At 46.4% G+C, this 27610-nt stretch overlaps 1 protein-coding gene across 1 annotated transcript in view; it reads right to left on the bottom strand.

Annotated features, from left to right (window-relative positions):
• LOC309567384 (P43 5S RNA-binding protein-like) overlaps positions 1–24690 on the bottom strand; it is a gene marked incomplete at both ends in the record, with an annotated part of 130500 nt that extends 105810 nt beyond the window's left edge. Inside the window, 3 exon segments of the mRNA XM_082272791.1 lie at positions 12827–12920; positions 13022–13122; positions 24565–24690. Coding sequence (XP_082128917.1) covers positions 12827–12920; positions 13022–13122; positions 24565–24690 — 321 coding nt within the window.
• Between the last annotated feature and the right edge of the window lie 2920 nt (positions 24691–27610).

Here is a 27610-nt window from a genome sequence, read left to right as displayed (position 1 = left end):
CACATAACCCACAAGTAATTGGATCACAGGCACCATCCAGTTCCCATCTCTGTACTGCAAGAATTCCTGTCTACCCGCTCCTCCTGAATTCCCCAAGACTCTGTTCTGTCTTGAATCTGAACCTGATGTATGTTCTGTGGTGCCCAAAGCATACCATGATTTCCTGGATGTATTCAGCAAACGGGGAGCAGAGACCTTGCCCCCCCACCGTCCATATGACTGCCCCATCGACTTGCTCCCAGGAGCCGAAATCCCGTTCGGCCGGATGTACCCACTTTCTGAACGTGAGCTGGACGTCTTAAAAGACTATGTAGACAAAAGTCTGAAGAAGGGGTTCATCCGTCCCTCTACCTCTCCAGCAGGGGCACGTATCTTCTTCGTAGAGAAGGATCACACTCTCCGACCATGCATTGATTATAGGGATTTAAATAAAGTTACTATTAAAAACCGTTATTCCCTTCCTCTAGTCCCCAAACTCTTTCAGAGACTCAGATCTGCCGTCCTGTTTACCAAGCTGGATCTTCGTGGGGCGTACAACTTGGTGCGCATCCGGGAGGGCGACGAATGGAAGACTGCTTTCCGCACTAGATTCGGATATTTCGAATACCTGGTAATGCCATTTGGCCTTTGTAATGCTCCTGCCACGTTACAACACTTTGTGAACGACATCTTCAGGGATTGGTTGGATATCTTCGTCATCGTATACTTGGATGACATCCTAATCTTCTCAAAATCCCTAGAGCAGCATCGCGAGCACGTTCGAAATGTCCTCGGTCGCCTTCGCCAGCATGGTCTCTACGCCAAGGCCGAGAAGTGCGTTTTTGAGCAGAACAGTATCCCGTTTCTGGGGTTAATAATTTCCACAGATGGAATAGAGATGGATCCTCAGAAGGTCTCTGCCATTCTGGACTGGCCACCTCCAGACAAAAAGGGAGTACAGCGCTTCGTCAATTTTTATAGGAGGTTCATTAAGGGGTTCTCCAACATCATAGCCCCTATTACTCACCTTACTAAGAAGAATGTCCGCTTCCAGTGGACCCCAGAGGCTCAGTCCGCCTTTTCGGTTCTTAAAAAACATTTTACCTCTGCCCCTATCCTGAGTCACCCGGATCCTGCCTTACCCTATCTCCTGGAGGTAGACGCATCGGAAGTTGCGGTTGGGGCAGTCATCTCCCAAAGACAGGGAACTAAAGACTTAACTCACCCAATAGCCTTCTTTTCCTGGAAACTCTCTCCCGCCGAGAAAAATTATGATGTCGGGGAATCAGGATCTCCTGGCTATCAAAGCCACTCTCGAAGAGTGGAGATATCTACTGGAAGGAGCATCACACCCGATTCATATTTTTACCGATCATAAGAACCTTGAATACTTAAGATCTGCAAAGCGACTTAGACCCCGCCAGGCCCGATGGGCACTCTTCTCCAGATTCTCGTTCCATATTACCTATCGGCCCGGGTCGAAAAATGTCAAACCGGATGCCCTGTCCCGGATGTTTGATAATCCTAAAGAAGATTTGGTACCTGACACTATCCTGTCAGAGAAAAACTTCCTGCTCACTAGCCTGAAATCCCATCTTGAGCAATCCTCTGCCAACATTTCCGGTCCTCCTGGGATACCCCTGTCACGCAAGGATGGTTTGTTGTGGGCTAAGGACAAAATCTTTGTCCCGGAGGGAGTCAGAGTTTCGGTTCTAGCTGCCTGCCATGACCACCCTCTGGCTGGCCATTTTGGCGTTCATCGGACCCTTGACCTCATGCAACGCACCTTCTGGTGGCCTGAAATGGAAAAAGACTGCAGAAGTTATGTGTCTTCCTGGGTTTCTTGCTCCAGGAGTAAAACCACCAGAAGTAAGGCGTGGGGTCTCAGACCACTCCCCATCCCTGACCGGCCCTGGCAAACTATCGCCATGGACTTTATCATGGAACTTCCACCTTCGGCCGGGTGCTCCGCCATTTTTGTGGTTGTAGACCGGCTTACTAAGATGGCCCATTTTCTACCCCTCAAAGGTACCCCCTCTGCGAAAGAAACTGCAGAAGTCTTTATTAGGGAGATCGTGCGACTCCACGGGGTACCCAAGAACATTATCTCGGACAGAGGGGTACAGTTCACGTCACGCTTTTGGAGGGCCTTGTGTAAGCTACTAAAAATTGAATTATCTGTGTCTTCAGCTTTTTACCCGCAGACGAACGGGCAAACAGAGAACGAACCAGACCCTGGAACAATATCTCCGGTGCTTTACCACCTTCGTCCAGGACGACTGGGTAGCATTACTACCATTTGCGGAATTTGCCTTTAATAATTCACGACATTCTGTCACCGGCCAATCTCCCTTCTTTGCCAATTATGGGTTTCATCCTTCCTTTCTGCCCGACTTCCCATCTGATTCCGGAGTGCCCGCAGTTCAGGTCACCATTGACTTCATCACGAGTAACAACAAACTTCTGCAGGACACCTTGGCCAAGGCTCAGATAGCATCCAAAAGAATCTTTGATGGGAAAAAGAGGGGAGAACTGATTCTCCAACCAGGTGACCAGGTCTTTTTATCCACAGCTAACCTCCGCTTGGCATGCCCATCCAAGAAGTTGGCTCCCAGGTTTATCGGCCCATTCCCCGTTAAAAGAAGACTCAATGCCGTGTCCTATGAGTTATCCTTACCCGATACCCTACGGATCCATCCCGTGTTCCATGTCACTCTTTTAAAACCCGTAGTTCCCGACGCCTTCCCCGGCAGAAGCCCTGGACCTCCGGAACCAGTGATGGTGGATGGCGACATGGAGTACGAAGTTGAGGCTGTACTTGATTGCTGGAAAAGAGGTAACCAGCTTCAGTTCCTTATTAAATGGAAGGGTTATGGGCTGGAAGAGAATTCATGGGAACCTGAGTGTAACATTCATGCCGGAGACCTGACCCAGGCGTTTTTTCTTGCCCATCCTCAGAAAAGCAGTTTGTTCAGCACCCGGAGGTTGCCTTTAAGGGGGGGGGGCAATGTTAGGAATGCTTCCTGAGCACACTGATGTGCTGTCATGATTCTGCAATCCAAAGGGTTAACCTAGAGCAGACTAATTGCAGTAATTGGCAAACAGGCTGCCTTATTTAAACAGCTCAGAAGCACTGTCTTCGCTTTCTTGTCTGCAGCTCTTCCTGTGTTCCTGAAGCCTGCTTCCTGTTACCTGTTTGACCTTTGGCTTGTTCCTGACCTTGTTGACCTGCTGCCCATCCTGACCCCCGGCTTGTTTGACCATTCTCTCGGATCTCCCTTGTCTGCCTTTGGATCTTGACCGGTTTCTCCCTTGGTGGGGCGACCCTGAGGACTGCGACCTGGTATCCACACGCAGCAAAGTCCATCCTCACCACTAGAGGCCCTGGCGAAAACCGGTGGATACTTAGATTCCGCACCTCAGGTTAGCCTGTGTCACTTACCTTGGGGGGTCCTGTGTAAGCTCCGCCCTCCAGCACGCGTGGGGCCTTCCTCTGCCATCAGGCTACCACTTGTATCCCTAACAGCTCTTCTCTCAGACAAGAGCCTTACCAAGTCTACGATCCACATAGCTTAGATACATTGAGGTTTTCATCTGGAAGGGGGGGCAGAGGATAACCTCCTTGAGAAACCTTCAAACGATCACAATCTAAAGTTTGCAATGTCTTACGATCACATTTTTGGACGTTCGGGTCAATAGAGACCCAATGGATGGTTATGCAGCACAGTGTTTCGCAAGAACACAGCTAGAAACAGTTCACTCTACACCTCTTAAAACTCTATTCTATTCCTTATAGCCAATATCTCCAACTACAGGGGGAATTGTTCCAATAGTACCCTATTCAAGGAAGAGGCAGAAAACCTCAAACTCGACTGTTGGGAGAGAGGAAATAGCTTGTTCTATTCTAGGCCTTCCATAAGCAAGAACAGCTAACAGCCACGTCATGAACTACTCTAAGAAACCAAAATCCAAATAATTTGGATCCAGGTCCAACCAGAATCATTATGCAAGGCAACACACAAATTAGAACATCAAAAAACATTGGTCCATACTACCCAATGATCCCAAAGTTAAACATTGCCAATGATCCCAAAGTTAAACTGTGTCCCAGACTCATTCAATCCATTTTAAAAGAGCCAAGTCCATCAAGAACAAATGGTCCAGCGTGAGTATATAGGAGAGAGACCAGTGGTTAACACTGCCCACTTCCAGAATTATTTCCCCTGTGGGCATGGTTCCTACTGCCCTCATTAACGAAAAAAAAAACAACCCTCATTCACTCCAAAATGGCGATCTTGCGGCAGAAGTAATGGGAATGGCCTAGGCCTTCCAGGACACTGATGAATAGACTGCATCTGACAGCCTCAGATATCATCTCGAGTGGTATGGGGGGGGGGGGCGCACCTGGGATTCTATTCTCCCCTTATGGCTCCAATTTAGTGCCCAGGAGGGTTACATACATAACCCTCCCTACACTTTACTGGGTTCAGTGCAAATAGATGTGGCTTGACTTGAAGTGAATGTCCCTTATGAGAAAACTACCGGTCACCACTTCAATGGTTGAATTTGGGCTGGACAGGCCTTTATGCCGCAATATGGCCAGGCTAAAGTTTTGAGCACATTACTATGCGCATACATTTTAGTACTCCATTTTTCCTATTTGTTCATACTCGATCATCATTTCTTTCAGCATCCATTGACATGGGTCCCACCTTTGTCATTAGACAACTTGTCCCCTTGAAATCACATTGCTCATTTACTAAAGAATAATCCACAGTGGTTTTACCTTTCAGGGTAACAAACATTGACTAGAGTTTTTGTTTCTCCCCCCCCCCCCCCCTTCTCTCATTTACAATTACAATTAACCATTTTCTCTTATCCCACTTGTTCCCTCCCTCCCACCCCCAGCTTTTGAGATCAGCAGTTTTTTTTTTTTTCTAACATCGTTAGAAAGCAAAAACAAAACGAGAAGGTCATGTGCACATAGATCACAGCAATATTACCAGAACACGAGATAACAGTCTACCATTCGGGTGTATAGCATCATACAAACAGGGCCTTAGAAAGTCACAGCCCCCCTCCCCCTGCACCCTCTGGCCATCATCCGACTCAATTCCTGGGCAACTCCTCCAATAGTCTTAAATCCATGATCAGTCCCATATAACATGCCACTGCCTGCTGACATTTAGGGCACGTCTGATTGGGTGCCATATATCCGGGCCAAGCGTTGCAGGGTATAGTACACTATGCAGGCATTTAGGCTGCTAAACCTATCCCTGGACGAATTCACCGTGGGTATATAATAACAACCCAAGAACATCCTGTCGCCACTGCCGGAGCAGGAGAGGATCGCGCTCCAGGCGTCCACACGCGAGGCGGAAATAATGGAAGATAGTAACTTATGCGCATTATACAAACTACAATAGTCATTTAGAAACTGCGCCGCATGTTTTAACTATAGATACCTAAACAGCATCCAAGACGGGAGGTGAAATAGATCACGTAGAGCCAGAAAGGAGCCCATAGGCATAATCTGTTGTAGCTTAACTACACCATATTGTGCCCACACACTACAGTCAGGGGTGGATCGGAGGTGAGAGCTTCGGGTTACCCCACAGCAGGGTGTGAGGAGAGACAGTCCTGTCTTCACCCGTCGCCCCCAACATCTGCTCCCACATGCGCACCACAGTCCTCATAAAAGGAGTCGCCTGAGGGGCAGCTCCCACCCCCCTGTAAGCCAAATTAGTTCATGCTGCATATGAACCCATGATCGCAGCCTTCAGGTTAAACCACCAGGTTTGATCAACTTTGGGCAAACCAACGTACAGTAACTAGCACCATGGTATTTTTGAAGCACGGTAGTGCAAGTCCTCCGGAGGACAACGGCAGTTGCAGCTTCCATTTAGCTACACGAGGGACAGCCCCAGCCCACACAAAGGAGAAATGAAGCCATCCAAATCGGCAAAAGGACGCCGGTATGGGAACCATGGTATTCCTAAAAACATACAGGAACTTGGGAAGAAAGGTCATCAGCAGATTAACGCGCCCCCCCGGCGTCAGAGCAAGAGTTTTCCAAACCTGGCACTTTGTCGTCAGTTGCCAAAACACAGGCTCCAAATTTTCTAGGTACCGCGAGAGGTCCGTTCGCACTATAACCCCCAAGTAACGAAAATGGGACACCCACTCTAGGGGGAACAGCAGGAGACGGGGGGGGGGGGGGGGGGGGAAGAGTCGCAGTGGTGAAAGGAAGCAGGCTAGACTTGAACCAGTTAATCCTAACCCCAGAGAACCCGCCATGATCGTCAATCACCCGCAGTGCTGCCGCGAGCGAGTACGAGGCGTCGCGCAAGTATAGCAGAGTGTCATCCGCGTAGAGCGAGACCCGTCCACCACAGACCAAACTGCCAAGCCCCCCACAGCGTCCCGACGCCCGAAGCAGAATGGCCCAGAGCTCAATGGCAAAAAGATCAGGGGAAAGCGGGCAGCCCTGTCTTGTACCCCTACTCAACCGGAAGGGGGGGCAGAAGGCCATTAGTGCGCACCCAGGCCACAGGGGCCTCAAAAGGAGATGGATCCAGGCAATGAATCGGGGTACACAACCAAACCGTGAAAACACCTGCCACTCCACCGAATCAAAAGCCTTTTCGGCGTCAGAGGCCACTGCACCCTGAGAATCGCCAGCAGCACCATATGCCAGGGTGGTATGTAGGCAGCAAATGTTTATGTCCATGCCCTTGCCTGGCATGAAACCAGTCTGTCACCATGCACCAAAGCCAGAATCACCGAATTTAACGATTTGCCAATATTTTAGTAAGAATTTTAGCATCCACATTCAGCAACGATATGGGCCGATAAGAGGAGCACAACTCGGGATCTGTCCCAGGCTTAGGCAGGACAACAACAGCCTCCGACATAGGTGGAAGGGAGCCAGCCTCCAGTGCAACACTGAGCGTCCCATGATAGTAAGGACCAATAACTTCCAAGTTAGTTTTATAGAACTCTGTGGGAAGTCGATCGGGCCCAGGGGTTTTACCAGGTTGTAGGGATTTAATAGCTGTCCTAAAGCGGAGTTCCGGCCATGAAAAAAATATGTTTTCAATAAAAATACCCCCGGGACAGTCAGGGCTAGTACATTCCACAATGGATAGTCTCTGTACTGTCCCGGGTCGCACTTACCTGCAAGAAGAAATACTCCCCTTTAAATTTCTTCTCCAGCTTTGCCATCTTGGATGTGGACAGCTGAAGCCAGCGCGATCCTCTTCTCCCAAAATGCGCCAGCACCGGCCCCACTCATCACTTCCGGTGCGGCGCTGTATTCCTCCACAGCTTCTGGGCATGCCCAGAAGCTGTTTAGCAGGGAATGCAGCGCCACCCCGGAAGTGACGAGTGGGGCCGGTGCCAGCGCATTGATTCCTGGGAGCGATGACGTTCAGCTCCCAGGAATCATTGAAAACCGGAAGGGACGGCATGGGCCGCGGCCGTCGAGGGAGTGGGAGTATATTTTTCTACAATACAAGGCAAGAAAAAAAAAAAAAAAAAAAAAAAAAAAAAAAAAAACCTTCACTATCAATTTCCTTTTCAGGTGCCGAAAAGCAAGCGGATGGCCACAAAAAATCGATTGTCGATTTTGTGGCCGGAACTCCGCTTAACTTTGAGATGGGGCATCCAGAAGATGGACCTTGGCAGGGAGGAGGGAATCTGAATTTTGCCATCCAGGTAAACCCATAGCTCAGCAAGAGATTAGGCTGCGAGTAAAATTCCTCAAACCTACAATTAGTCCCGGATCCAAAAGCAGTGTCCTATCAGCAGCCCGTATATTGGCTATGCCCACTGTAACCGGGCGCTCCCGTCACCAGCCACGCCAACAACCTACCGGAGCGCTCCCCCTGTTCAAACACGAGCTGAAACTGGGAGAGAAGGAAGCGTCTACAGGCCTGGATCAGCGCCACCTCCCGATAAGCAGATTGCATATCAGAATAGGTGCTCCTATCCAACGTGGTCAAGTAACTGGCCTCCAACGACGCAACCTGCGCCTTCAGCCCTCAACAACCGACCCGAGACTTTCCCTCCCTCCCCCACCCCCCCCCCCCCCCCCCCAACCTTGGAGATAGTGTATTGATAGCGAACCCTAGCATAGGCCTTAAACGCATCCCACCCCTTGGCCAGGGTGGAGGAGTCTGTATTGTGCCGCCAATAGTCCAAGCTCAGACATCACCAGCACCACCCGCTCATCCGTGACCCAGAATCTAGATAGCCGCCAGAGACCCTGACCCAATGTCAGTATCGAGGCTCATCAGCACAGGGGCATGATCAGAGATGCCCCGAGGAAGAATGGAAGCCTCCGTCACCCTAGGCAGCAGAGATGGGCTGACATAGATCACATCACTGCGCGAAAAGGTGGCATGCATAGTCGCGCAACAGGTGTATTGCCGCGAAGTGGGGTGTTTCCCAACGCCAGACGTCCTGCAGCCCCAGCCCGCCACAGGGGCTGGGCGCAATCTGTCCAAAGTAGGGTTAGGGGCCATATTAAAGTATCCCGCAAAAAGTACATTAGGGGTAGGATATCTAGCAACTAAACCTTGGATCTAGTGCAAAATAGTCATGTCAGCAGGCAGAGGCACATATAGGCCAACAATAACCAACTCAAGTCTGTCCCAGAGAGTATGAATGACTACAAACTGCCCGTTGGGGTCCATATGGAGAACCAGCAGCATGAACGTCGGTGTATCAAAATACTAACTCCACGAGAGTAGGACGAAAAGGTAGAGTGGTAATAGGACCCCACCCAGGACCTCTTCAAAGAGCACCCTGGCCCCTGTGAGATGAGTCTCCTGGAAAATACAAATGTGCGGGTGATGCTTCTGTAGGAATGAAAACACCAGAGATCGCTTAAAACTTAAGAGTTCAAGCCCCGCACATGCCACGTCACCAATCTCAGGGGGGCCATGGAGCAAAGGCAGTAAATAAAGGCCATCGCATAGCTGCCGGATCCCCATCCGAGCCCGAGGAATCTAACACACAGCCCCACACCACCCGCATCACACCCAAAAGATACACAGCAGGACTCCCCATGAAATAGTGCAGTAAGTTGACAAGACACTCCAGTGGCAAATAGATAGGCAACGATATCGATAGCAAAACAATCCCAAAAGAAACCCCCCCCCCCCCCCAAAACATGACAAATAGTCATTAGGGGACCATATACCAAGAGGGCGCCGGTAAGGATCAGTCCAGATATACAAGAGCTGCAGCATCGCCACCCAGAAAAAAAAAAAAAAAAAAAAAAAAACCACCATCATTCTTGTATACATTACACACCAAACACACACACACACACACACACACACACACACACGGAAACAATCCAAGCATCAAGTTCATGGCCCACCACACAAGAACCCCTCATACAAAAAGGAGAGAAGAAAATAAATTAAAAGGGGCGGGGGGGGGGGGGAAGAAATCGCAAGGGTTCAAGGAGGGAGCAGGACTGAGGCAAACAGACTCAGACGTCCAGACAAACAGCCAGGACATTAGCAGTCATGGACGGACAACCGCCAGCAGATAGTGTAGGCACTCTAACACAGACAGGCCATAGACGGTAAGAGAAAGTGGAACATCGCCATTAGCGCCTGGGCAGGGATACCAGCCACGCAGAGGCCTCCTCGGGTAATGTAAAGAACCGCAGGGATTCGTCATCTTGCACTCGTAGTCTAGCTGGGAATAGCATGCTGTATTTCAGGCCTTTCTATCGTAGGGCCAAATTTACTTGATCGAAGGATTGGTGTTGTTTCTGGGTCTCCGAGAAAATCATGAGCTTGGTCCCTTGGAATCGCAGGGTTTCCAGCCGCCGGCTCTCCCTCAGCACCAGGTCCCGGTCCTAAAAGTTCAGCAAGCGGAGGATTAATGTGTGGGGGGCCCGCCATCCAATGTGCACGCTCCACCGCAAAGAAAGGTAAAAAGGCTGCCTGCGGGAGCAATGTGCGAAGGAGCCGTTCAGTGAAATCAGCAGGGTTGGGGTCCTCAGCACCCTCAGGGAGATCCAGGATCCGCAGATTGTTCCGCCGATTACAATTCTCCCGAGTCCTCGGCAGGGAACTCCAGGGCCTTCATCTTGACTCGGAGGGTATGTCCATGTCCAGGCAAATCAGACCAATATCCAGATGCACAGAGTCAATTTTGCCTGTCAGAGCAGTTTGGCAGGCGGTGATGGCCTGCATGAGGGCAGTGACATTGCTGTGTTCCTGGAGCACCGATCATTCCCCTCCATCTGGGTCTCCATATTAGAAGGAGAATGAGGCCCCGGCAAGGTGTGGCAGGCTCCGTAGAAGACTTGCGGGACTCAGGATGGTCTGCCCCTGGTCATAGCAGGTAGGGGAATTTCTCAACGAGTCAGGGCCGGGCAAAGGATAACAAGGCGTCAGTATAGCAGGATAAAAGCCGGGCAAAGCAGCAGAGCTCTCACTATGCGTCCTCTCTAGTCGCCATCTTAGACACGTCCCCAGCGGTTAATATTTAATATGCTACACCCGACTGCCCCAATGCATTCCTTATGCCACTGTCAAAACATCTACTTTTGTATTGATATGGTTTTTTTTTTTTATCCCCCCCCCCCCCCCCCCCCCTCAGGGAATCACTGCAGGTGCACCGCCCTCCCACTAGGATGAAGTGTGACTACTTGTAAGGCAGCCCTTCCTTGGAGGCTTTGGAGACAGCATGGGGAATAATTTGTATTAAAGGCCTCTGGTCGCAGAATTGCCTCCCAACCATTAGCATAAATATACCTGCTGTGTCCATATGGATGACTATATATGCTGATATGTCAGAACACTAAGACCTTAACCACTTTAGCGCTGGAAGGTTTTACCCCCTTAATGACCAGGCCATTTTTTTTGCGATGCGCCACTATGTTCCTTTAACTGACAATTGCGCCGTTATGCAATGCTATACCCAAATAAAAATCAATGTTTTTTCCACAAAGAGCTTTTTGGTGGAAAAAAAAAAAAAAAAACTGTTCCTGTATAAATGACATGGCAGGGAAGGGGTTAACACCAGGGGTGATCAAGGGGTTAAGCGTTCTCTCTAACTGGGGGTGTGGATGCACTAGGGGAAGCTTAGCTGAAACAGGATCTCTTCCCCTGTGACAGAAAGTTGGTCTGCCTTGTTTACATTGGTGGAGTGACAGAGTGGCAGTCTGCCTTTCCACCAAGGAATCACCAGGTTTTGATGGCCATCGTGGCTGCCGGAACCACTGATTGGACACAGTGAGAGCGGCGCGTGCATACCCATCTTGTGCACAAAATCACATACTTGTATGCGATTTTGCGCAGCCGGGCTGCAATATATATATATATATATATGTGGCAGGCGGTCTGGAAGTGGTTAATACATTTTAGATATCACAATCCCACCCATGACTGTACTGGGTGAAAACATGACAGAGTTTTGGGCAGTATTACTGCACCAATTGAGTTTACTTGTTCTAGCCTTTATTGTTGTGATGAGGTTTTAAATCTTGTGACTAGTGATGGGCTTTATGTACGTTCGACTCGAACCTCAGCTGTTGGGGCGAACAAGGCACTCGGGGGGGGGGGGGGGGGGAGTTTGCCTGCCGATGAGCGCCCCATAATGCACTGTGCTGGTGCAGTGAATAAATTGATAATTGTCCAAAACATGCACATAACATGTATACTTTGGCCAATCACAACAGTGTCCTATCAGAGCCATGATTGGCCAAATCATGGCTCAGGGGCTAATTCCACGCCCTACACTATACAAGGCTGCTGCTTTACACGGCAGCCATGTACAGTGTGTTATAACAGAGATTAGGCAGGTAGTTAGTTTAGTGTAGTGTACAGGCATGGCTATCCACTATGTTGTAGTCTTGGGTGTCCTCAGTGCTCAAGTTTTGCATCCCTGTTCCTTCTAGTTTAAGCAGTGCCATGCCAAGCTGACCATGATTTCCCATAGATGCCACTGAGCACTGAAAGCTAGAAAATTGGTCTGGGGGCGATGAAAGTGCCCCTGTATTAAAGTGGTTAAGGGAAACCCTATGACAGAGATAGATAAGATAGATAAGATATACAAGCTAGATAAGATATACACACACCTCCCGCCGTGACAGCTTTTATAGGAAAGAGGAAGGGACACCCGGTTATACCACCCTCTGAGGTTGGCACTACATTTCCCATGATTCTCACCTACACTGTAGAGTGCATGAACACGTGAAATTTAGTTCCAACACATCTGCAGTGCCAAGGTTCGCCATCACTGCGCTAGTGCCTCCACACCCCCAGTTAGAAAGCACTCCCTAGGAGCACACTTAACCCATTCCCTGCCATTTACACAGGAACATTGCTTTTTTTTTAGCACCGATTACTGTATTGGTGTCACAGGTCCCCGAAAAGTGTCAAAAATTTGAAAAAGCAAATCAAATTTTTTCTTTTACAACATTGCAGCAGACAAATCTTAACACTACATTTGATTGCACAATTAGTTTACTTGCTGCTAAAAACCCTGGGGGATCTAGCCCAAATTCTCTGCCATTTATTCAGGGTGTGCAGCCTCTCCTAATGTTTTTCTATATTGATCAGTTCACATTAAACGGAAAAAAAAAAACCAACAAACAGGGTTGTGTCTCCATTTGAGTCTTGATACAAATACTACAGACTGCATCTTTATCATACTGCACTCAGGTCAACATCTATGTATTAAACACCCTTGGCCTAATGATATTGTGAAAGTCTAGCAAAGTATTTATATTCTGTACCAGCTGCCTTGAGTTGAATAGACCGTTTGTCGCTCAAGGCAATCTCATGTTAAATTTCTCAGACATACCGTTCATACACACCTTTAGGGGGGCAATTTTTCCATGTTTATGTTGTTGATGAGGTTTCAATTTCTGTTTAGTTACAAAGGCTGCTCGACATTCAGCAGCTGAGCAACTGGGGGGGAGAAAAAAAAAAAAAAGTGGTGATTCATGCCATTAGAGCCATTGATGGCACATTTACTATTGCACAGAAAGAGGGTCTGGTATCTGACTTACATATACTTCTTCACACCCTGATGCTTTAGCAAGTGATCGTGTAGTTTGGATTTTCGGATAAATTCCTTCCCACATCCCAGCTTGTCGCACCGAAAGGGTTTCTGTGCCAAAAAACAAATTGTGTCCTTTGTAATTAGCAATATACAGTTACACTTTGTCCATACTAAGGATAGCCAACATTTAACAGAGCTCTGCTAGATATCAAGCTAGTTGTAACCCCTAGGTACATCTGTAAATATTAGAATATTATTAGAAAAAAAAAAAAAAAAAAAAAAAAGTGAAAGGAAGAGAAAAAAGGTGAAAGGAAGTCTCGTGGGACATGGCATAAGACATTTTAAAGGCTATGTATACCCTTATACATGTAAATACATAGCTTTCTGCCAGAGCCCAGAGACTTGCTCCTCGTTTCCCTCTTGTCGGTTGATAAAAGCAACTGCTGCAGAATTGTCTGAGTGGACTTGCACCTTGTGTCCCTGTAGTTCTGTATAGAAGGCTGAGAGAACCAGCTCTACTGCTCTTAGGTCTCTCCAATTTGAAGATTGCTTCGCTCTTCCAGAATCCCTGCATCAGTTGGAAGTCCTAGTGTGCGCCCCACCCTGTGCCATTTCCGTCTGTAGTGACGACACTGGATACTGTTGGGACACAAGAGAGACCCTGAGACAGGTCTTTCTCCATCAACAAAGGGATCCCTTTACCCATGTTGGTACGCACACTAAGGACTCCAGAGAGCCTTGGGTATGGTCCCATACCTTCAGAAATGCACAGTTGTAAAGGGCAGAGGTGAAGACCCGCCAACTGTACCACTGGAATTGCGGCCATCAGCCACCTCAGTGCCGACATGGCTTATTGGTATACATTGATTGCTTTGTAAAAGGCTCATAACTGTCTATCTTCTGGCTCTTTTCTAAAGTAAGACAGACCTTTTGAAGTGTCGAATCTTATTTGTAGCCCAGAAAGGTGACCTCCAGATTTAAGAGCCACCCCAGGCTCTCCAAGAATCGCCTTGCCACCAGAAGGTCCCTGGACAGCTGTTCCTGAGAAGGGGCAAACAGGAGCAGATCATCCAGGAAATTGTAAGTGTATCGTGCCCCCTCTCGTCCTTCTGGCCAACCAGGGAAAGTTTTGACACCCTTCCGATATGGGAATATGCAGGCAGGCGTCTGAGGGCCATCGAGGCCATGAAGCAGTTTGGAAGGATAGCTCTGATGGAGAAGATCGAATCCATCCTGAATCTTTTGTAAGCAATCAAGAGATTTAAGGGCTTTAGGTTCAGGATAAGTCTGTACATGTCTGAAGGTGTCCGCACCACAAAGACATGGGAATAGAACCCTCCACCTAAAGCTGTATACACACTATACAATTTTCTTTCGATTTTTTTCCTTTAGACTTACCAAAACCTTATATGAGGTCAGACCTAAACACTTTCAGTTTGAATGTAACCAGGCAGGCCCTTGCACTACAGAGTGGAAGGCAAATCTAATGGAAATCTACCAACAAGTTGTATAGTGTGTATCCAGCTTAACTCCTATGGTGGTACTTTCCGCACGACCCCGTTCCTCCAGCTCCTTCAGGGAGGAGAGTGGGGCCGAAGCACTCTTCTGGCATTTTGGTAGTTCGGCGACAAACAGCCTGCATGGAGGGGAGAGCTTGAAAATTCCAAATTATAGCCTCCTATGATGCCCTGCCCAGAAGGAATGGACTGGATGTAATGTCCCACTATGGGAGTAAGGTCCCCAGTCTTCCTCCCACCATGGACAGCTAGTCATTGAGATTTTTTGGGCTGTTCAGGAGGGGGGGGGGGGGGGGGGGGGAGAGTAATGCCTGGACCTCTTCAGGGCAGAGACGTTTCGCTAAGGGTAATATTTTTGAAAGGTTCTCGCTCAACAGGAAAGGCCTTCTTCCTGTCTGCTCAAAGACTGTTTCCAGGCCTGGTCTCCTGTAAAGGGAATCCCACAGTTTAGTCTTGGACCTTCCATTTCCCTACCAAGTCTTGAGCCAAAGAGCCCTTCTTGCTGGATTGGCAGGGGCTGAAGATCTAGTGGACATGTGTATGGATTTGGCTGAAGCGTCTGCAATATAAGCCCCGCCCCAAAGGAGTGGGGGGGGGGGGGGAGACAAAATAGTATCCCGAGGTGCCAGCCTCAATGTGTGCTTTAATATGGTTTAACCAATACTCCAGAATGCAGGCAACAACCGTCATAGCCATGGCAGGTTTAAGATTCCCCAAAGAGGAATCCCATGCTTGGAGAGAACCCATTATTTTATCCATGGGAATCAGGAAGAGCCCATGTCCTCATAGGCTAGGTCTGTCTCGAGACCCGAGAGAAGACCGCATCTAGTTTTGGTGTCTTGTTCTACACCGACATGTTCTTTTCAGAAAAATGGAAACCTTTTCAGGGCTCTGGAAAAGAAAGACTCAGGATCTTGCCATTTAACTGCTTCCACCAGGACTTCATGTACAGGAAGGCCCCTCTTTACTCACCTAAATCCCGGTACATTTGGTCATAAGGAGACAGTCTTCTCCTGAATTCCTATGGTGGTGTGGATTGCTCCCAACAGATCTTCTACCTCTTCAAGGGTTAATACATACCAAGAAGCTCTAGTGGACTCAACATCCACCCCATCTGCTTCCGACTCCCCTTGGGAGCCTGAAGGTGTACTATCACATTCCTCACCCTGTTTTTCAGTACCCCCCAGTGTTTCCACACTTGTAGAGGGTACCGCTGGTGGGGGCAGAGCATTCTCTTTAAAAAGGGAATATTCTAAGGGTTTTTAAAGAAGAAAGGACCCCTCTCTGGATCTTTCCATTCCTTTCTAAAATAGCCTTATGAAATGGACTAGAAATACCATGCGTTTGGGTTCATCCAGACCTTGGTACATTGTCATGTATGGAGAGCTGAATTTGTTCTCCTCCTGGACTTGAGGGTATTATAGATTGCTTTAAGCGGATAGGCTACGCCACTTCCTCCAAGGAGACCATATCTGGATGTTCTTCTGACACTCTTCCTCATCATTGGTTGGAAAGTAGAGTACTTTCCCCCCTCTTCCTCAGAGTCACTAGCCTCAGCAGACTTTGTTGACACCAGGGAACTGGACAGTGTGCTCAGAGTGTCTGGGTTGCTGGATTTTTTTTTTTTTTTTTTTTAAACAAAAAAAAAAAAAAAAAAAAAAAAAAAAGAAAGGAGTGGACATGCTTAAGGTGTGTCCGTTAAACTTTTTAACAGAGAAAATTATACATTATATATCATACATACCAAAAGTTTGGACACACCATCTCATTCAAAGAGTTTTCTTTATTTTCATGACTAAGAGTCACACTTCAAGAGGTAGTCACCTGAAATGGTTTTCACTTGTGCCCCGTCAGGTTTAATAAGTGTGATTTCTTGCCTTATAAATGGGGTTGGGACCATCAGTTGTTGTGCAGAAGTCAGGTGGATACACAGCTGATAGTCCTACTGAATAGACTGTTAAGGCCCGTACACACGTAGCGATTGTTGGCTGTAAATATTCGGCCAACGTCCGATTGTCGGCTTGTTAGTATGAGGCTTCCGACAGCGACTTTTTTCGGCCGAACAGAATCTGGTGTGCAGGCTTTAAAATTTGTTGGCCAACACCAGAACGGCCGATTGTTCCTCAGTCAGTACAGAATTTGGCCGACAAACAGCAGATGAGCAAGACTGGGCATGCTCAGTTGGCCGACAAAATTCGTGTGCAGTCTTTAGCACTTTTCAACCGACAGGACAGCACCGGACAAAAGACGGCGGATTGTTCGGCCGACAATCGCTACGTGTGTACAGGGCTTTAGAATAAGGGCTGTCTTTAACACAGGGCAAAAGGGGCAGCTGCCCCGGGTCTAGTCATTGTTGTGGGGCCCAAAGCAGCTGCCCCTTGAGCCCCCAAATAGTTGATAAGTGGATTCAAGAGGGCCCAAGAATATTTTTGTCCAGGGTCCAATCAAGAATAAAGACGGCCCTGGTTAGAATTTGTATTATGGCAAGAAAAAAAGCAGCCAAGTACAGGAAAACGAGTGGCAGAAGAGACTTGTTTGGGCTAAAGAACACAAGGAATGGACATTAGACCAGTGGAAATCTGTGCTTTGGTTCCAACCACCGTGTCTTTGTGCAACGCAAAAAAGGTGAACGGATGGACTCTACATGCCTGGTTCCCACCGTGAAGCATGCAGGAGGTGTGATGTGGAGGTGCTTTGCTGGTGACACTGTTGGGGATTTATTCAAAATTGAAGGCATACTGAACCAGCATGGCTACCACAGCATCTTGCAGCGGCATGCTATTCCATCCGGTTTGCGTTTAGTTGGACCATCATTTATTTTGCAACAGGACAATGACCCCCAAAAACACCTCCAGGCTGTGTAAGGGCTATTTTACCAAGAAGGAGAGTGATGGGGTGCTGCGCCAGATGACCTGGCCTCCACAGTCGCCGAACCATAACCCAATCGAGATGGTTTGGGGTGAGCCGGACTGCAGAGTGAAGGCAAAAGGGCCAACAAGTGCTAAGCATCTCTGGGAACTCCTTCAAGACTGTTGGAAGACCATTTCAGGGGACTACCTCTTGAAGCTCATCAAGAGAATGCCAAGAGTGTGCAAAGCAGTAATCAAAGTAAAAAAGGTGGCTACTTTGAAGAACCTAGAATATGACAGATTTCAGTTGTTTCACACTTTGTTATGTATACAATTCCACATGTGTTAATTCATAGTTTTTGATGCCTTCAGTGTGAATCTACAATTTTCATAGTCATGAAAATAAAGAAAACTCTTTGAATGAGAAGGCGTGTCCAAACTTTGTCTGTACTGTATAATATACATACACAGTTGAAGATTCATCTTTAACTAACATGCAAGAGATTTGCACAGAGGTTTTGGCCATGAATCTGAGGGGATTTTTGCAGAAAGGGTACTTTCTTTGAACTGGGGGGGCCCTTAGCCTTAACTGCAGCTTGGACCTAGAGACAAACCTAGTCACAATCGAACCCGATTAAATAAACCTGTGTCAACCACTGCCTCAGAGAACACAACACCCAGAGGTGACCAAAGACCAAACACCCAATACCAACAGAGCACCTATCCAAACTAAAGCCCCGTACACACGTAGCGATTGTCGGCCGTAAATATTCGGCTGCCGACCGATTGTAGGCTTGTTAGTATGATGCTTCCGACCGCGCATTTTCGGCCGAACAGAATCGGGTGTGCAGGCATTAAAATTTGTTGGCCAACACCAGAACGGCCGATTGTTCGCCAGTCAGTACAGAATTCGGCCGACAAACAGCCGATTAGCAAGACTGGGCATGCTCAGAAGAAAAAAAAAAAAAAAAATGGAAAGTTAACCATCACATGACATCACTTCTGCAGTCGGCTGTTGGCCGACAAAATTCATGTGCAGTCTTCAGCCGACAGGACAGCACCGGACAAAAGACGGCCGATCGTTCGGCTGACATTCGGTACGTGTGTACGGGGCTTAAGGCTGAAAGCAGTCATCTCAGCCTCACTGTAGCAGTGTCAGAACGGTTTGTAGAAAGATTAGCATATCTGCAAATGCCCAACAAAATCCAAGATTGGCGAACTAGAAATTTGCCAATGTGCAAGAATGGCTGTGAAGACCCATGCGCACGCAATACATGACAGATACTGGTGCCCAGTGGCCCATTTAAAGCCAGCAGCATGAGCCATTAGTTGCTGGATCTTCAGCTCCCCCGTGTGTTCCTGTTCTGATAATATTGGATCTCTGGTTACTGACCCCGCTTGCCTTTGACCGGTTTTGTCTCTATTCCTGTCTTTGACCCTTGGCTTGTTCCAGTGACCCCCCCCCCCCCCCCTTCTGCCCGTTGCTCCGTGCTTGACCCCGCTACTGTCCGATTACCAGTGTACGACCCTGGCTTACTCCTGACCGTGCTTGTGGTTTCCTCCTGATTGACCTTAAGTGCATGACTTCTCATCCTGAGGGACTCCTGCCCAGCAGTGCCTCCCGCTTGTCAGCGGCCATCTCTGCATCACCTCAGCCTGTTGCAGCTGGACACCCTGCTTCTGAGCATAGCACTACCTGTTACCACATTTAGGGAAGTAGTATGCCAAGTATGCACTTACCAGCAAGGGAAGCCCCAATCAGCACTTCGGCCTCTGACAAGGTACGCGACAAGCAGACCCCCCCCCCCCCAGGGGGGAGGACATCCATACAAAAACCCACAATGACCAAAAACGAAGATGGTTGGGTGGAATGTACATCTTCTAGTGTGCTGGTGCAGGAGCAGTGCACACTGTATAGCAACAGTGCACTGTAGCAGCGGTGATCACAGGTCCAGGCTGAAGCAAAGCAGCATCATCATCATCTGTACCCCTTCCACTTCAGGTGCTTTTTTCACCTTTATTCTGTCTAAATATTTCTGGACCATATCAATTTTGAACCAGTAGTTCATTTGGTGCGGTGTCAATATTTCCATTATGGACAAGCTCCCCATGCTTTTGTATAGAGAAAAAAAAAAAAAAGTGTATTTAACCACTTTACCACCGGAGGATTTTGCTGTCTAACGTCCAGGCCACTTTTTGCGATTCGGCGCTGTGCGACTTTAACTGACAATAACTAGAAGAATGGTCAGAACTCTGGCAACTGAAATGTAATGTGGATAAGTGCAAGATAATGCACCTGGGGCATAAAAACCCAAGGGCAGAATATAGAATATTTGACACAGTCCTGACCTCAGTATCTGAGGAAAGGGATTTAGGAGTAATTATTTCAGAAGACTTAAAGGTGGGAAGACAATGTAATAGAGCAGCACGAAATGCCAGCAGAATGCTTGGATGTATAGGGAGAGGTATAAGCAGTAGAAAGAGAAGTGCTTATGCCGCTGTACAGAACACTGGTGAGACCTCACTTGGAGTATTGTGCGCAGTACTGGAGGCCATATCTCCAGAAGGATATAGATACTCTAGAGAGAGTTCAGAGAAGAGCTACTAAACTAGTACATGGATTGCAGGAAAAAACTTACCAGGAAAGGTTAAAGGACCTTAACATGTATAGCTTGGAAGAAAGAAGAGACAGAGGGGATATGATAGAAACTTTTAAATACATAAAGGGATCAACTCGGTAAAGGAGGAGAGCATATTTAAAAGAAGAAAAACTACCACAAGAGGACACAGTTTTAAATTAGAGGGGCAAAGGTTTAAAAGTAATACGAAGAAGTATTACTTTACTGAGAGAGTAGTGGATGCATGGAATAACCTTCCTGCAGAAGTGGCAGCTGCAAATACAGTGAAGGAGTTTAAGCATGCATGGGATAGGCATAAGGCTATCCTTCATATAAGATAGGGCCAGGGACTATTCATAGAATTCAGATACATTGGGCAGACTAGATGGGCCAAATGGTTCTTATCTGCCGACACATTCTATGTTTCTATGTAATTGCGCGGTCGTGCGGCACCGTACCCAAACGAAATGCAAGTCCTTTTTTTTCCCACAAACAGAGCTTTCTTTTGGTGGTATTTGATCACCTGTGCAATTTTTACTTTTTGCGCTATAAACAAACAAAAAAAAAAAAACTCGTTTATTTTGAAAAAAATAATATTTTAACATTTTTTTTTATATGAAATTCCTCCCCAAAAAAAAATGTAAAAATCAAAATTTTTTTTAAATTTTTGGGCAATTTGTTTTTTGCTACCTGTTTGGTAAAAAAAAAAAAAAATAAAAAAAAAATAAATCACAATAAGCGTATTTTGATTGGTTTGCGCAAAAGTTATTGCGTTTACTAACTAAGGGAAAGATGTCATTTTTTGGTGTTTTTTTTCTTAACGCGTAATAGCGGCGATCTGCGATTTTTTTTGCAGGACTACGACATTGCGGCAGACAGATCGGACCCTTGACTGACATTTATTGACACTTTTGGGGGTACCAGTGACATTAGTGCAGTAATCAGTGCTATAAATATGCACTGCTACTGTAAAAATGACACTGGCAGGGAAGGGGTTAATTTTATTGGAGAGGGAGGGGTTAATGTATGCCTGGTGCTTACTAACGCGTGTGGGGGGAGGTGACTGAGTGAGTCAGGGACAGATCGGATGTTCAGCTATGCTGAACCATGCTATCTGTCCCTGCCTGTCACTTAGGAGATCCGCCCGCTCTGTTTACACAAGCGGGTGGATCTCCAGACTCGATTCCCTGACGATTGGGGGAAGAGCAGCGGCGATCGCCGCCGCTTCTCCCCTGGCCCGACTCCCGCTGTGACTGAACACAGCGGGAGCAAACCTCCAGCGCGCGTGCGCCGCCCACAAGGGGCGGAGTCCAGCGACGTAGGTCTACGTCGCTGGACGATAACGAGCCACATTGCTGCAGTAGCAGCAATGTGAACGGAGTTAAAGTGGTTAATAAATAAAATGTGGCTTTTGTCTTTTGTCCCCCACTCAATTATTTTGTAAAGGGTCTACATGTTTAGATCTGACCTTTTTACAATTACATATTTGAAGATAAACAAGTTGACACTTTTTGGTGTCAAGAAAGCTCATGCCCAGTCAGGAAGGCCTTGTGACCATTTTGTAAAGCTTTGCCATGTGCACCAAAACTGCCTTTTTTACAAAAACTCTGACTGACAGATTCAAAGCCGTTCCTCAAGTTTTAGTAAATATGTAAATTGGTGTTAATTAAGATCAACTCTGAATAGACATACAGAGAGACCCCGAGTGCTCAGCAGGGTCTTACTATAGGGGGGGGGGGTCTCATTTGCAACCCAGCCCCAGGGGACCTATGTGGCTCCCATGTTACCTGGATGGGGGGGGGGGGGGGGGCAGCAGATGTGCTATATAGAAGGACTAATACTCCCTATTTTCCCCCTGCAGCCCCTGAAAGCCTACTTCTTTCCCTCCCACAGGCATTCAGCAGCTACATCCCATATCCTGCTACCCCCAGGGCCCATGTGCTCCCCCCTCCCCCACTGCCAGCTTTCCCACCAGCTGCTGCAAAGGAGGTACCCTTTATTAGCCCCTCCTTTTCTGAATGGTCAGTGGTCAGTAGTACCAATTGCTCCTGTGTCCAATCATAACCAAAGCATAGTAAACCGTTCACTATACTTCATTTTGTTAATGAATAGGAAGCTCTGTACAGAGCCATTCCTCTCCATTCTGTGCAGCTGAGGCTGTTTATACCTCCGATATTACACCAAAAATCAATGGACACCGTATATGGAGAGGGGAAAAAAAAAGCTCCCACTTTAAATGCACTTGTTTTAACAAAAGAAAAATTATATGTGCATTTATTATTATTTTCACAAGGTGAATTTTACTTTTATTAAAATTGACAGCTTCCCACACAGGGCCCATAATTCAGCTAGGGGATCCCCTGACAACTGGAAGTAAAAAAGGGGGCAGAGATGCGGACTGGCATCCATTTTTTTGAGAGGTCAGCCAACAACCCTGCCAGCCAGCAGCTAGACAGGGATCTCTTGCAATGGGACTGTTGGCAGCAGAGCTGACTGAACACGCACAGAGGATGGAGTATTTGCAGAATGGATACTCCAGCCTCAGTGCCACCCAGTCCTCCATTTGACAAAATTCCTGTACCTGTTCAAACAGGTACATGGATCGGTCACCAGCACCAACAGCTGCCATGCAAAGGAGTGAAAGAATGCTAAAAAGGGTCTAACACGCTGAATTACACCAACAGGGTATCCCCTTTGCCCAGTGTTTTTTTTTTGCCAAAATACACCTACTCAAATCTACAGCAAAATTAATAAATTATTTCATAGTTCAGGATAACCACAGAAATTAATGAGATCAAGTTTTGCACTTTGACATACAACATTTCTCAATAGTATATTAAACAGATAAAAAAAAGGAAGCAAATAGAGAATTAGGGTTTAATCCTTTGCCCCTTATGGGCCACTCCTTCCGCTAGTCTAGTGGTATAGTAATGGCACCTAGCAAATGGCCCAGTGCAGTTAAATAGTGACAGCAGAGAATCCCAAGCCATATATAGATCCAGCCGGAGCAGGGCTTCCCCTCCTTGTTCCCAGGAGCACAACAGAGAGGCAGTGAGCAAAAGAAAGGAAAGTGTGTGCTGTGAGGAGCAGGGCATTAAAGTAAACCATGTACTTTATGCCCTACATTGGGTTAGTTAATTCAGAACTACAAGCCGGCAAGAATATTGGGACTTGGTAGTTCATTTATACACAGAGCTCTGTATAAGACACAGCCGCACTGCCTTTAAAAACTGGCAGATAGTGAACAGAAGAGTTGGGGGCTAGTCATGCAAATCCAGGGTCAAATATATATATATATATATATATATATATATATATATATATATATAATCTCATAGTTGCCAACTAAAAAAAAAAAAAAAAACCCCAGGGACACTTTGCAGCACAGCTATCAATTACCACACCCACTTCCATGAAGCTCCACCCACTCTGCATAATTAATCTCGCCTACTTATCAGATTATAGAGTCTACTCAATATAGAGAGAATTACAGGAAATTAAAAAGGGAATTTCAAACTTAAGGCCACAGTAGCAGAGTTGGAATAAGTCTCCCATTCAGCTGCACTACTTCTGCGTAACATTTATGGGCAGCCGGATTAACAAGCGCTTCCAGGGACAACATAAATTACCTGGGACAGGCACCTATTTGCAGGGACTGTCCCAGGAAAAAAAAAAAAAAAAAAAAAAAGGGACAGTTGGCAAGTATGCTATATATCCAAAAGGGACAGTTGACAAGTATGCTATATATCCAAAAGGGACAGTTGGCAAGTATGCTATATATCCCTATGAAATCTTGACTAGCTAAAGATTAGTTTACAAATTACATTTAGGACAGAATGTAGTGGAGCACAATTTAGTGTTGCTGTACCAAGTTATATGCATGACCCATTGCTCTCAGGATAGTTCACATTGGTGGCAGCCACTTTCACAAGCCAGTATTCCTCTCCCTCCAGCAGAAGCAAGGACAATTAATGTGTTAAAGAATATGCATTCATCAGTGTGGAGTTTATCCCAAACACAGGTTACCGCTTAAGCCAAAAGTGGTCAGGGTTCACCAGCTACAGATTAAAGATTAGCGAACATGTAATTTCCCCCCCCCCCCCCAAATAAATTCTGGATAGAGCGGAAACAAAAACCCGACAGGGGTTCCAATTTATTTTCTGTGGCCCAATCCTTACAGTGCATAGGACTGCAAATAATCAATTAAAATATTTGAAGGTGACTGCCAGAACACCATGCATACACAGTCACTTGTGCTAGGCAACTTCCATGGCAAGGAGGGAGGAGAACAGCCGGCCAGAGAACTTGCAAAAAACACAGTAACTCCCATACTTCAACCTGCAAGTGTCCCAAAAGCCACTAGGAAATTGTGGCTAGCAAGAACAGAACATGTACTTTTATAAAGTCCTTGAACACAGGATTGGTTAGAGTATAATAAATACACACTGACTGTAGGGTACATTTCTGAGACTATCCAGGACTGGGGGGGGGGGGGGGGGGGGAAATGATACTTAAAATCCTAAACATAAGCCTTTTTACTCATTAGCATCCTATGCATAGCCTTACCAGTCCAGTATGTTTAACCAGATGTTCTTGCAATCTCAGTTTTTTTCTGAATGTTGCCTTGCATCCTATAGTGGGACAAGAGATCACAGGCTTTGGCCCTGGTTTGTCCATCACAACCTGCTGCATAATTGTTTTCTTTGCTTCTCTAGATGCCGAGGCTTCACTCAGACTTCGTATCTTTTAAATCCTCCACCTCTCCCAGCTGTATCACATCACATCATTTCAGCTCATTTGTTTTATATGAAACCTTTAGGTCCTTGTATAGTTAGTGTGAGCTGGACCATGAAAATTTAACTTTTGTAATAACCACACATTTTTTATTCCTGCATTCAAAGTAAATTAGAGGATACAACCCAATTACTGATTTGTTTATTACTACAGAAACCCACATTTTTTCTGCTCCAGTATTCATAAGTAAGATTCCTATTTTAAATGATTTGTTTCCACAAAGTATCAATTTATTTGCAGAGGGAATTTTGCTCTAGCTTCATTATCTTAGGGCATAATATGCACATGTTAAGGGCTCATTCACACAGATGCCTGTACAATGTATGTTTATTGGCTTGGAGTGACAGGTGTTCTGTGCTGTCACCGCATGGCAGCCTGTTAACCACTTCTGGACCGGGAGATTTTCCCCCTTAATGACCAGGCCATTTTTTGTGATTCGGCACTAGGTTACTTTAACGGACAACTTTAACGGTCGTGAGACGCTGTACCCAAATAAAATTGATGTCCTTTTCCCCCACAAATAGAGCTTTCTTTTAGTGGTATTTGATCATCTGTGCAATTTTAATTTTTGTGCTGTAAACAAAAAAAGAGCGACACTTTCTGCTATATAAAATTCCCCAAAAAAACATTTAAAAATCAAAACTTTTTAACATTTAACTAGGCCAATTTGTTTTCTGCTACATATTTTTGGTAACAAAAAAATCGCATTAAGCGTATTTTGATTGGTTTGCACAAAAGTTATCGTGTCTACTAACTACGGGAAAGATTTATGTCATCTTTATTGTTTTTTTTTTTACTAGTAATGGTGGCGATCTGCGATTTTATGCGGGACTGCGACATTGCGGCGGACAGATCGGACCCCTAACTTACATTTTTGACACTTTTGGGGGGACACGTGACATTACTACAGTAATCAATATGCTCTGTTACTGTAATAATGACACTGGCAGGGAAGGGGTTAACACTGTGGGTGATCAAGGGGTTAAATATGAGCCTAGGGGAGTGATTCTAACTGTATGGGGGCGGGGCTTGGAATGACCATAGAGACCTGTGATCCTATATAGAAGGATCACAGGCACTTTGTGATCATTCCAGAGAGAAGAACGGTCAGCTGTGTTTACAACAGCTGACCGCTTTTCTCTCTCAGCGGGGAGCGATTGCAGGTGGTAGGCGGCAATCGGAGCCGCCTGCCCCGTGCATCGGAGTCCCCGCTACTGAGTGGGGCCGGGAGCACGCCGCCACCCGCGCGCACTTGCCCCCTAGCTGCAGGCGCGTGACCTACGTTGCCCTATGTCGGTTCGCGCAGGAGGGCCAGCCTGCCGTAGTATATCTGCAGCTAGCAGTCCGGAAGCAGTTAAAAAAAAATCAATGACAGGAGCAGCTGTACGGACCCTCCAGCACATCCGCACATTGTAAGCTTACAATAGAACTTAGGCCTCTTTTCACACTGATGTGGTGCAGTGCAGTATACCCATGCATTTGGCGCAGGTTAGAGGCACTTTCCCTGAGAGTTCTTTTATGTCCGGCAGTTTTGGTAAGCTTTTTTAAAGCGCACCAAACACGCGGCACACAATACAACTTTATGGGAAAGCTCAGCTAATCCAGACCAGTGGTGTGAAAGGGGCCTTAGGCCTGGTTCACACCTATGCAGCTTGCTTTTGATCCATTTCTGCAGTGCTTTTTGCTGTGCGTTTTGTGTTTTTGCACAAGCGATTTTACAGTGATTTGCGTTTTTTTATGCTTTTTTTTTTACCAATTTATTGTTGGGTAGATTAAAAACCGCAAAAGGCAAATCGTTTCGAAAACTTACTACATGCTTTTCTGCAGCTTCTCCATTGAAGCCTATGGAACCATAAAAACAAAAAAAAAAAAAACAGTTTTGCATTTCAAAAAAGTCCCTGACCCTTTCCAAAAATGCAGAGGCTGAAAGAAAAAACAAAAAAAATAGATGTGAACGTGTCCCATAGTAAACCATGTTAAATGGACTGTGGTGCGGTTCTGCAAAAAGCACCAAAAAGTGCTTCTAGGTGTGAACCAGGCCTTAGGAGCTAAGTGCATTTCGGGCAGATCAATTGATATGTTTCTGTACTTGCATAATCTTTAACCACTTAAGCCCCGGAAGATTTTACCCCTATTCCGACCAGGGGGTTTTTTGCGATTCGGCACTGCGTGACTTTAATGGACAATTGCGCAGTCGTGCGACGCTGTTCCTTAACGAATTTGACGTCCTTTTTTTCCCACAAACAGAGCTTTCTTTTGGTGGTATTTGATCACCTGTGGGATTTTTACTTTTTGTGCTATAAACAAAAAAAGAGCGTCAATTTTGCAAAAATAACAATATTTGTCGCATTTTTTTTATATGAAATTCCACAAAAAAATGTAAAAATCAAAATTTTTTAACATTTTTGGCCAATTTGTTTTGGCCATATCTTTGGTAAAAAAAATCACAAAAAGCGTATTTTGATTGGTTTGCACAAAAGTTATTGCGTTTACTAACAAAGGGAAAGATTTTTGTCATTTTTGGTGTTTTTTTTTTTTACGCGTAATGGCGGCGATCTGCGTTTTTTTTTTGTGGTACTGCGACATTGCGGCGGACAGATCGGACCCTTGACTGACATTTGTGTCACTTTTGGGGTTACCAGTGACATTACTGCAGTAATCAGTACTATACATATGCACTGTTACTGCAAAATGACACTGGCAGGGAAGGGGTTAACTTTATTGGGGAAGGAGGGGTTAAGTGTGTCCCTAGGGGCGTGCTTGTTACTGTGATTGGACATGGCTACTAGTGTAGGAAAAGTGATCAACGGTCCTACAT

Source organism: Pelophylax lessonae (assembly GCF_965119305.1).
Source record: "Pelophylax lessonae genome assembly, chromosome: 11".
Classification (NCBI taxonomy): domain Eukaryota; kingdom Metazoa; phylum Chordata; class Amphibia; order Anura; family Ranidae; genus Pelophylax; species Pelophylax lessonae.
This window is presented reverse-complemented; position numbering and strand designations above follow the sequence as displayed.